This window comes from Camelina sativa, chromosome 9 (genome assembly GCF_030686135.1).
Source record: "Camelina sativa cultivar CO46 ecotype springtype chromosome 9, ASM3068613v1".
Taxonomy (NCBI): Eukaryota; Viridiplantae; Streptophyta; class Magnoliopsida; order Brassicales; family Brassicaceae; genus Camelina; species Camelina sativa.
This window is the reverse complement of record NC_141888.1, coordinates 27,039,066-27,051,029: the sequence shown is the minus strand read 5'-3', so window position 1 is coordinate 27,051,029 and position 11,964 is coordinate 27,039,066. Positions and strand designations below refer to the sequence as shown.

The window sequence follows — 11,964 nt, the reverse complement described above, 5'->3', positions numbered from 1 at the left end:
AAAAATAGGGAAAATCATTAGATCAAAACTCATCTCTATTATAGAGATCCTTTATTATAGAGGAAAAAATAAGGAAAACCATTGGAGATGGTCTTACGTAAATGCAAAATCTTATCGGTCAAATTAGTTGAAAATACTTAATTATATGTAATATTTGTTAATATTCAAGATATTCACTCTCCGTGAGAACCTGCGTCTTGGTTATCCGCTTGCCCGACAACATTCTCGAAGAATATCTTGGAGACTTCCTCTCGGACGACGTCAACAGCTTTGTTGGCTTCCATGAAGAGCCACCCTTTGTGCCGGCAAATTACCACACGACGAGGCAGCTTGGAGTTCATCTCGTTCATCTCTATCAGGTTGTGAGAGCTCTAATTATAAATAGTTTTAGTTAGAGAAAAAATCATATTCATTTTTACCTTAATACACTAATTTCTATTTTAGATTTAATATAGCAAATATTAAAATAATTTAAAGCTAAATTCAAAAACTTCCAAATATAACAATTATTATGAATATTATTATTGCCAAATTCAAAAACTTCCACAACTTATGCACAAAATTTTTACATGCAAACAATCTGTTAAAAATTATTCTTATTAGCATCCACATACAATTTTACTCTATCTTTTAACACTAAAAATATCTTCTTATACACAAATTATTTAATTGTTAAATTATGCTCTTTATCGTCACTTATAAAATGTCTCTATGAACAAATTAAACATATTTTATGTCCCTTTACTTTTACTTTGACATAGTTCCTATAACCACTAAATTATTTTGTGACATAGTTTTCTTAACCACTAAAATGTTTTGAATGAGAAATTGGAGGAAAATGTCTACATGATTGCAATGAGTTTATGAGCAACCCAATAAAACTTAAGAAATTAGAAGAAAGTTAATCTTACAGAATAAAAATAAAAATGAAAATTATAAGCATGATAGTATATAAGTATTAGATTAAATAATTCAGATATAATATATGGCAAGTTTGATAAAATGTTTGGCAGATTCAATTTTTACAGTTATTTCAGATTTATTTAAAAATCTGACGTGACGTGACATATTTTACAGAAAAATAATTACTAGTTTAACGTATACTAACAACAAATTTATTTTAGGTTACGTCAAATTTTTTAATTTAACCAAAAATCTACCGTTTGATAAAATTTTTTAATATTTTTAAAAAATTACTAAAATAACCTACATGAAGAACATATGTTATGACATATTTATTTAGGTTATAACAGTTTTTTTATTGTTTCTAAAAATCTGGTGTTTGATAATAGATTTATTAGATGTAAATATAGTGACAACATATTTATTTTATATTATGACAGATTTTTCCAAAAATCATATTTTTATATAATATATTTTAAAATTATATTTTTAAAACATCATATTTTGTGCACTATATTTTTTATAAATCATATTTTACAAAATCTTTTTAACATCATATTTTATATATTATACTTTTAATAAAGGGTGAGTTACTAGAATATTGCATAAAAGCTTCCTTATTACAAAAGTAACATACAATTGTTTGTTATTACTAGACTAACCCATTGTACCTATACTACCCCTGAAACTAGTGTTGGGAAAAAACGTAATTACGGCTAATGCCATTAGAAAAAAAAAAAAACATTAGAAGTTGGGACTAAGTCTACCTATCCTTTGATGGTAGATTTATACACGTGGACTGATTAAAGGTGTACGTCAGATATTTTTGGTACACTTAGTTGTAGTCTTGGTACACTTATCGGTCACTGTAGATGGTACACTTAGTTGTAGTGTTGGTACACTTATCGGTGGACGTACATGAAATCGATTCGGTAGATTAAGTTGGTAGAGAAATTTCCCTTTGATGATAGACTTTTGTTTTTAGCGCGTGTAGCGGCAAACGTAAAAGGGTGGGAAGATATTTATGCTAGACTAATGGCCTGTTGCGACAGATTTTTGCGACAGCCTTCTCTCCTTACAGATATTTTTGGTATACTTGTTTGTTTTTCTGAAATAGTTTTCGGAGTGTGATGGTAGGTTTCTTGTCCGTGGTAGATTTAGTAAGCATTTTTGACAGCTGTAAAGTCATACCAGAATAACACGAATTTGTTTGAGCTGTCAAAGACAGTCTAGCGTTGCGATAGACTTATTGGAGGTAGATCTAAACACGTTTGCTGTTCTTCCGATCTATGGTGTTCATGTAATAACGTTTGTAGCAGATTCATCAATCGTATTCTGTTTGTCGGCCGGAGCAAACGTCTTTTTCCTACTCTGTTTCGTTAATCTTTCCTCTGGGTTCATCCATGGAAGAGCTAGATATCTGTTCGAAAATCTATATAACTCACTTTTTATAGGTTTTTAATTTAGAAATCAGATATTGAGATGAAAATCTATAATAGTTGAGTAAAAAAACCCACAAGTGAAACCAAAAAAATAGACATAAGTCGTGAAAAAATAAAGTGAGGCAGGGAACATTAGGGTTTTCAGTCGTATGTTAGAGGTAGAAGACGAGGATATTCTGGTAATTTCGGGTTCATTAAACCTAAAATCGAACGTGTACGTACATATAAACGTGTACGTACATATGAACGCATACGTACATAATGTTCTTGAGATTAGAGTACGTACATAACGTTCTTTTGCTTAGTGTAGGTCCATAAATCCGTTTTAATGAACAATATTATTGTAATTTTGTAGTCATCTTCAACATATCTTCTTCTATAACCCTAGCTAATATTGTCGTTGTTGTTCACCGGAAATGGAACAAGTAAGAGATGTTACTAGAAAAAGTAAGAGATGTTACTAGAACAACCTATGTAATTCGTAATTGTTTATTTATCATATTTTCGAGAGGTAATGAACAATAACCATACAAAATTACATTTTAACTATAGAGGGTAATATTTAGATAACATAAATATATAGTATTCAGTTCAACTAGGTACAACTAAATATATATTTAGATTTGCATTTATATTTAAAATATGAAAATGATAATTAAGGTTTATAAGAATTTCTAAAACATATTGAACTATTAAAGAACCATATTTAATCAACAATACAAGAATTTATCACTTTCTAATATATACTATCGTCTTCACATAAAACACTCTTTATAGTATAAGGAAGACTTAGTAAGTGATCACCTCAAATGAAGCAAAAGAGGTGAAACCTAAGTTTTTATGAACATTGTGTTATGAAAACCTTGTATATGCTAATTAATAGTGATAAATCTTTTGGCCAGCTGCTAATTAATAATTTATATTATAGTCTAACTGGAAATACGAAAAAATGCAAAAGGTCAACTATGGATATGAGAGTATAACTGGATAACTATGTACAATTATGTGTATACCAAATAATTTTTTACTAATATCATGTTGTCTTTGGTTCATTTTACCACAGTGTGATGATTTTAAATGAATATTCCGCCGCCAAAATCTATTTTTTATTCGTTTTCACATGATCCATATTGAAATTAAATTTTAATAATTCTAGTACAGTTGCACCAAGTAGTTCAAGTTATACTGAAATTTTCTACCTAAGTGATCTAGTTATACATCACATTCACCCTAAAATTCTATTAATTACAACCAAACAAATCTCTCTCTGTTGCAACTCTTTTATCTTCTGCAAAGGCTCCATCTTCTATTCCTTCTAGTTTCTAAGTAGATATTACAGGATACCTTAAGCAATCATGACTTACAGGATACCTTAAGCAATCATGACTGACCTAAACTTGCGAAACTGACTACACTCAAGTGATAGAATTTACGTTCATACTTAGGACAAAATTTTGAATTTTGAATTATTATGACCAGACGGTCTAAAGTTTACTCTACATAAAAGGTTACCTGAAAACCACATTATATACCAACTTTAAAATATTGTGAAAAGCACTAACAACATAAAATATGTGGCTAATTTTATTAGAAACACTTGAGAAAAGTAAGGAAAAAAAGGTGAAAATACAGAATGGCAATCATCACCATACCTAAAAATAGAACTGTCTTTCCAAAAGAACTTAAAACTTGAGATTCAGTCATAAAGAAAAAAAGGCTATAGATCATTTCCAATTCCCCCAGTTTGGTGATTCATTCTTCCTCTGGCAACAAAACTTTTTCATGTGTGCCTCAAATGAACAACATAACCTCACTGTTGCTCTTTCATGGACTCTGAAAATTGTGACATTTTAGAGGTTTTGTTGGTTATTTAAGAGGCAGATGCAGCCACCTTCTTCCTCACAATCCTTTTTTGTCTAGCCTTTGGAGGTGCAGGATCTGAAACTGAGTCCTCTTGCTTCTTCCCAAGTAGCCCTGAGACAATTGCATTCTTTGAGATAAACCATCTTGAAGATGGCTTTGCTACTGCTTCCTCTGAGGGTCGGTTGTATGCCTTTGCCAGCAGATCATCTGACTGCGCCAATGGGTCTGCCTCCACACCTAGCCATGCCTGTCTTGAATTTTCCCCTAATTGAACGTTCATAATCCTGTACCAAATCCATCCATATTTATCAACGTTCTTGATCCACAGATTAAAGGTTTCCTAAGCCCTAAGATAGAGTTTTGCAATACATGCTGATATAACCAAACCATAGATAAAACAAAGATGTTAATACATGCTGATATAGTTTTGCAATACATGTTAATACATGCTGATATAACCAAACAAAGATAGAGTTTTGCAATACATGTTAATACATGCTGATATAACCAAACAAAGATGATAAAACAAGCAACGACATGCTGATATAACCAAACCATAGATAAAAGAGACATCCTTTAGAGAGAATTTCGCCAAACTAGTTCTTAATTCTTGGATTAGGATTGTTATAATGAAAATTCTTGCAAAAAGAGAGAGAGTTGAACCTCAGGGCTGGTCTCAGATATCTTCAGGGTCATATCAAGCTTCCCCTTTTCCAAAGTAACAGCTCCTACGGAACCAAAATTGCCTTTCATCATAAGACACATCTGAGTACTAGCAGAGAAGGAACCAGAGGAAGAAGGGCGTAACTCAACTCCGGTAGGCAATTGTAAGCAGCGCTCGAGACCCGAAACTGAATCATCAACAAGAAAAGAGGAGGAAGCCCTAACGAAGCCACGACGGAGCTTACAAGGCAGATTGGGTAGTGGACGAGGGATAGGTAAACAGGGTTTGAGTGGAGATAAGGGTTTGGGAGCAACGACGCTCTGAAACACCATATGCGACATAGTAGGAACTTAAAAGACATATGTATCAACAAGTGTATCCAACAAAGATGAAATGAGGTTTGAAGTTTCAAGCTTTTTGTTTCAGCAGGAATTTAAAAGTAATGGTACCATTTCCCCAAGTTGGTAGTTTGCACCATTTCCCCAGCTGAAAACCTCTGTAGCCACTACAAAAAAGAAGCAAAAGAATGAACATAACATTTCAGCTTCTCAAAAGTAGTCTAAAAAAGAAGGACCAGAAGAATCATGTTTTCCTTTAAAGGTCAAGGTTGAGAAAAGATTAGTTACCTGAACTCTATTGCTCGCCAATAACCTGAGCAAATGGACCTGAGACCAAATCAACCGGTGTCTGCAGTTTTATGTCTTCTAGAGTAAAAGAAGCACCTGACTCGATGAGTACGCTAGCTACCGTAAGATGTCCAAAATGCAAAGCTCTGTGAAGACTACTCCAACCAGATTCTCCATCCTGATAAGGACATTGTACAATATAGAGCAAGCTCAATTTCCTAAGCATTATGAATACAATATTTGCAACAAACATAGAGACAGAAACCAAATAACTTACTGAAAAGAGACGTAAAATAGATAGGACTAAGTACAAAGAAGAAACAAATACTTAGATATATAAACACACAAACAGAAGAAAGGTCATAAACCTTAGCATCTGGATCAGCGCCAGCTGCAAGAAGTCTACTAATAATAGGAATGTGGTTTCTCCAGATAGCAATATGCAGAGGAGTCAGACCATAGGCATTCCTTAAATTAATATTGCCACCGCTCTTCTTCAGCGTGGTCAGTGCTGAATCCACATCAACCAATGACCCTTCTCGAATAGCAAACCACAAATCTTTCCTAGACCCTGAAAGTGAGCTTTTACGGGGAGTTTGCAAGTTCATCTTCTGGGTTTGAGGAGAGACGGACAACTCCATATTTCTAGACGGAAAAAAATCCCACTAAAACCTTAAGAGAATTTGCATTAAATCAATACAGACCCCAAATCTTCGCTCCGTTGAAATCTCTAGGACACCTCAGATCCTGAAATTGCTCCAAATTACATCCGAACCCGTATCTGCGACTATATAGCGACTATATAGAAGCATCAAATTGATAGATAACGTGACCAATTTAGCATCAATCGAGAGCAAATCCAGAATCGGAAAACAAAATTAGGGGTAATAAAAGATTAGTTACCTAAAATTCCGATTTGTTTGCCGCATAAGGTGAAATCGCGGCGGTTGCCCTCCGCCAAGCGTGTAATCGGCGATTAATCGGTCTTGGCAGCCGCGTTTTTGAACACGGAGATGCATTCAACTCGTCACCGACTCATCCCCGACTCGTCTAGGAATCGTCACCGACTCAGTCTTGACTCGTCTTGGACTCGTCACCGCCATCACCACCATGGCTGACCTTCGATCGAATCCAGAATGGATTCTCTGAAATCAGCTACTCTTCAGAATCACCACCTTAACTCCTTTTGCAGATTTCTCCGGGCATGAATAAAGAGAGATCCCAAAACCAACAAGAGTGAATCGCCGGAACCGATGACAAAGCAAGAGGCTTTAGACTCAGCAGCAAAACACGCTCTTCTGAATCTGTTGAATCTGTCTTCACCAGCCATCAAGTTTCCAATCATCCTGATCACAAACAAAGAAAAAGACCTTCATCCTAAGCCGATTACGGCACCAATAGGGTATGAAGGATTTATTCTTTCTTGCAAGGAAATCAAGCAGTTGATGATCTTCTGAACCTCTGATCTTCATTCTCGGCGTTTGTCTCCTTCACTTGAATCAATTGAAGAGATTTTGTTTCTGCAAAAGGGGAAAACCGAATAAAATAAAAGAAGATAGCCAAAACGGCTAAAACAAAACTCGTACTTAGACGAGAGAGAAGATCCAGACTAAGCTGGATAATATGTTACAACAAAAAAAACCAGATTAAAATCAAAGAGATTTCGATTTTAATCTGAAAGAACTTCCTCTCTCTAAAAGATGCGAGAGAGATAAGAGAGAGAAAGTTAATTATAAATTGTGTGTATCAGATCTGAGTTGTGTGTATCAGATCTCAAGATCAAAAGCATAAAATCTCAAGTTTTTTTTTCAACCAAATTTAATTATAAATGGTATAAAACGTAATAAAACATACAACTCAGATATAGAAGTAATTTGCAAACTTTTATGTGTTATTCTAGTAAGACAGAAATCTCAACGTGTTAGTCTAGTAATAAACCTACTTTTATGCAATATTCTAGGTAATTTCCCTTTAATAAATCATATACTGAATAATATTTTAAATTAATATTTTAGTCTTTCTACATAAAATTTATGTCATTCTAGTGATAGGATAGGTTGGACTGTTGGAGTGTTAATCTAGCAATTAATTGTTAAATTTGGGTCATGTGTGTTTTCACTATAAATTAAGTCTTTTTGTTATGAAAGTTTAATTGAAAAAAAGTCGTCTATGTTATTTGTAGTTTGGATATTTCAGTCTCACTTGTTGAATTCATATATTACAATCATTAATGATCTTTCATGCATTCTATTTTTTTATTTAGAATTTTGTACACATAATATATGAGAAACAAAGCGTGGCCAGTTACATCTTTGCATTGACATTTGACATTGCTATCTTCTCTTTCTCTCTCTCGATCTCCCCAGCTTTCAACCAGCAGAAATCATGGTTTTGTTTTCCGATGGTCGCTCAACTTCCACCCACAGAAGGTACAGACGGTTGTCATGGTTCGTGCCTATCCATAGTTTCCGTGAAATTACCAGACGTGATCAAGGCCAAAGTTCGCACAACCATAATGAGACTTACGCGGAGCCCAGTGAGATCGAAGTAAAAGAAGAAAAGCCAAGAGAGACACGAGAAGAATGGGTGATCTCGATCAAGGACAAGATGGATCAAGCACTTAGATACGACGCAACAAATAGCTGGGACAAGCTATGTATCTACAGAGTTCCATTTTATCTTCAAGAGAACGACAAAAAGTCTTACTTGCCTCAAACTGTCTCTATTGGTCCATACCACCATGGTAAGGAACATCTAATGCCCATGGAGCGTCACAAGTGGCGGGCAGTCAATATGATCATGGCACGTACCAAGCACAACATCGAAATGTATATTGACGCCATGAAAGAACTCGAGGAGGAGGCTCGTGCTTGCTACCAAGGTCCTATTGATATGAAGAATAGTAATGAGTTCACAGAAATGCTTGTTCTTGATGGCTGCTTTATTCTCGAGCTCTTCAAGGGAACAGTTCAAGGGTTCAAGGAAATCGGGTTAGTGTTACTAATTTTTCCGGTTTTATCCCGGTTATCTCATCCATATTGCTGAATAGATCCCATTTTCTAAACTATTAAATATATTTTTTAATTGTGTGTTAAATAGCTATGCGTACAATGACCCGGTTTTCGCGAAGCGAGGATTGATGCATTCGATACAACGTGACATGGTAATGTTGGAAAATCAACTTCCTTTGTTTGTTCTCAACCGGTTATTAGGGCTACAGCCGGGTACACCGAACCAAACTGGTATAGTGGCAGATGTAGCTGTTCGGTTCTTCAAAACACTATTGCCAACAAGCAAGGCGCTGACCAAATCAGAAAGTTCGTTGGGCTCTCAGTCTAATGGAAAATCCGATGAACTGACTGACAACGGCGGGTTGCACTGTTTGGATGTTTTCCATCGAAGTCTCATCCAATCTAGTGAGACAACAAATCGTGGGATTCCATATGAAGATATGAGAATGGTAGTAGTAGAAGACAAGCAACAACAACAACTGATACATTGTGTGACAGAACTAAGAGACGCGGGTGTTAAGTTCATGAGAAAAGAAACCGGCCAGCTTTGGGACATCGAATTCAAAAACGGTTATCTAAAGATACCCAAACTACTAATCCATGACGGTGAGTTAACCGGTTTTTCTTCTCATACTTTTCTATAGGCCATAACTCCATTGTAAACTTATAAAAACTTAAACCACCAAGGTCTCATGTGTTTCTTTGTAGGTACCAAGTCGCTATTCTCAAACCTTATAGCTTTCGAGCAGTGTCATACCCAGTCAAGCAACAACATAACATCCTACATAATCTTCATGGATAATCTAATTAACTCTTCTGAAGATGTTAGCTACTTGCACCACGCTGGTATCATTGAGCATTGGCTAGGGAGTGATGCTGAAGTTGCGGATTTGTTCAACCGGTTATGTAAAGAAGTGATCTTTGACCCCAAAGATGGTTATCTATCTCAACTCTCTGGCGAAGTGAACCGTTATTACAGTCGTAAGTGGAACTCTTTGAAGGCTACCTTAAGACAAAAGTATTTCAATAACCCTTGGGCATACTTTTCTTTTTCAGCTGCAGTTATTCTGCTAGTTCTCACATTTTTCCAAAGCTTGTTTGCTGTCTATGCTTATTATAAGCCACCTTCTTAAATTTCATTTAATTTACAGTATTTGTGTTGTATTTTCTTCTATTAAAAATAAAACAGTGACGTTGCATGCAAAATTTGGATTCTCAAATAGGTAGAGAATCTGCATCGGTTAATAATCTCTTTTAAGTTTTTAAAAATTAAAATATCATTATTTAGTCTAAAAACAATTTAGACCACTTATAACAAGATATGCAAGTATAAGAGTTTCTGGTTAGCATACCTTCCACTTTTAAACCAGAAACTCTGAAAAATTATCTTTTATCCCTTTCATACTCTTTCTTTATTTTTTATATTTTTAATTTTTAGAAACACTTTGAGAAATCACCGATGGGTGGCCAAAAAAACCGTAATCCAAAAAACCAAACCGAAATAAATGGTTTGGTTTGGTTATGGTTTAGTCTAAAAATCTATTTGTTGTCATTTTTATTAACCAAATAGTTTAGGTTTAGTTTGGTTAAAAACTGTAAAACCAAATGGTTTTTTTGATTTTTTATAAAAATTTAGGATAATTAGATATATATAGTTTCTCAAGCTTATAAATTTATATCGTATAACAATTTCAATAATTTTTTTTCTTTATTGAGCTTATAGTTATTGATCTCCTATTAATCTATCGAAAACCCCTAAGTCTCTATTTCCTAACATATATATATATATATATATATATATTCATAATTACTTGTTGTCATTGTCTTTGTTCCCCTACGTGTGTCTCCGCAACTCAAACTATCAAGGGTTTACAAAACTAAATCTGGATTCTCTCTTTTTTTTTTTTATGTTTAGGTTTTACTTTTATGCTTATTTTTAGTTATGTATCAACTATTTATTTTTTAAAAGCATAGAATAAACGTTAAAAACCGGAATCAAACCGAAACCGAACCAAACAGTGATACATATGATTTTTATATGGTTTCATTTTTGATGAAACCGAAAAAACCATAAACCGAAAAAACCAAACCGAATTACATACGGTTTCTTTATGGTTCTATTTTTATAAAACCGAAAAAACCGAATCGAAACCAAACCAAAAAACCGAACGCCCACCCCAAGATAAACATAAACATGGTCTTATTGCATTGAAATCATTTTTTAAAGATTAATTTTGGACGACTTATATATCCTACACGTAGGCATGACCACGGTTATGGTTTATTAATCATCGGTTACGGTTAGAAATTTTGTTTAACTTTAACCATAACCTTTTAATAAACAGTTACGGTTAAATACAGTTCCGGTTCAAACGGTTACGGTTATATACGGTTACAGTTATTTGATAATATGATAAGGTTGATATTATTTGATGATATAATATAATTGGTATTGTTTATTTATAATTAATATGTTATTTTAGTATACTCATATTTCTATATATCATATGATTCATATTAAATAAATAATTATTAGTATATTTTATTATGTTTTTAAAACGGTTACGGTTAACAAATTATGGTTTAACTATGCGGTTAACCAACGGTTTTGATATGGTTAAAGTTAATTAACAGTTATAATTAATATAATTTAACTATATATTTATGGTTAACGGTAACGGTTTGTAACCATTTTATATGGTTACGATCTGGTTACGGTTCGGATACGGTCCGGTTACAGTCAAAAATACGGTTACAGTGTAATTTTGGTCATGCCTACTTACACGTAGTGAATATTATAGAAGTGGTTAATATTGTTCAATCATTAAAACGAAAATTTTAAAAAGATGACAAAAAACTAAACAGTTACTTGGATTATAGTAATGAACGTGGTCGTGAGTGTAGAATTTTAAAATGGATTTCACATAGACAGTGAAAATGTGTTGGTAAGGTCGAGGTTGATTGGGTTCTCTATGCTTGGAAATGGATTTGCATGTCTGAGCACTAAATTTTAAACGGAATATTTAAATCATAAAGATATGACTTTCTTGGAGTCTTTTGGGTTTGCATGTCTGAACATTATTTTTGGTTGGTCGATTTTTGTGTTTTTTTAAAGGCATAATATCGAATACTCAAATATATTAGGTGACTTTGTCTTTTTTATCAGAGCACCTCATCATTCATACGAGAATGGTGAAGTCGTGCCATGTGCCAAGTTTCCCATGTCTTTGGTTGATAACATCTAATTGATAACATATAACCAAAGAATGTGACCGAAACAATAAAAGGGATAACATTTAAGATGCTCTCAAAAGTCGGATTTCTCTCTTTTTTTAAGAGACAAAATGACCAAAGAAAAGAGATGTTAGTCTGGATAATATTGTTATTGATATACTTGCTGCTTCTATTGATAATTCGAGAGAAAATATAGTTTTTTTTTTTTACTTTTTAACAAG

General features: G+C 33.7%; 3 protein-coding genes across 17 annotated transcripts; 1 reads left to right on the top strand and 2 right to left on the bottom strand.

Moving 5' to 3' along the window:
• Positions 1-3,907: 3,907 nt before the first annotated feature.
• LOC109126177 (uncharacterized) lies at positions 3,908-7,352 on the bottom strand. Of its 15 annotated transcripts, XM_087467327.1 has the most exons (8): positions 6,958-7,261; positions 6,402-6,844; positions 5,867-6,245; positions 5,499-5,676; positions 5,322-5,377; positions 5,022-5,192; positions 4,872-4,936; positions 3,908-4,492 (listed from the first exon to the last, which is right to left on the bottom strand). In XM_087467327.1, the coding sequence occupies exons 3-4, from the start codon at positions 6,137-6,139 to the stop codon at positions 5,506-5,508; spliced, it is 444 nt and encodes a 147-aa protein (XP_087323453.1). In that variant the 5' UTR covers positions 6,140-6,245; positions 6,402-6,844; positions 6,958-7,261; the 3' UTR covers positions 3,908-4,492; positions 4,872-4,936; positions 5,022-5,192; positions 5,322-5,377; positions 5,499-5,505. The 15 variants fall into 15 exon arrangements, with proteins under 15 accessions (XP_087323453.1, XP_087323447.1, XP_087323444.1 ...); XM_087467321.1 differs by having other exon boundaries at positions 5,867-6,296; positions 6,402-7,261; XM_087467318.1 differs by having other exon boundaries at positions 4,872-5,192; positions 5,867-6,296.
• LOC147938841 (uncharacterized) lies at positions 4,216-5,213 on the bottom strand. The gene is made up of 3 exons (XM_087465778.1): positions 4,872-5,213; positions 4,596-4,657; positions 4,216-4,492 (listed from the first exon to the last, which is right to left on the bottom strand). Exons 1-3 carry the CDS (start codon positions 5,211-5,213, stop codon positions 4,216-4,218), a joined length of 681 nt encoding a protein of 226 aa, XP_087321904.1.
• A 419-nt stretch (positions 7,353-7,771) lies between the features above and the next one.
• On the top strand, positions 7,772-9,715 carry LOC104711551 (UPF0481 protein At3g47200-like). Its single transcript, XM_010428257.2, has 3 exons — positions 7,772-8,488; positions 8,598-9,115; positions 9,218-9,715. The coding sequence occupies exons 1-3, from the start codon at positions 7,884-7,886 to the stop codon at positions 9,640-9,642; spliced, it is 1,548 nt and encodes a 515-aa protein (XP_010426559.2). The 5' UTR covers positions 7,772-7,883; the 3' UTR covers positions 9,643-9,715.
• Positions 9,716-11,964: the final 2,249 nt, after the last annotated feature.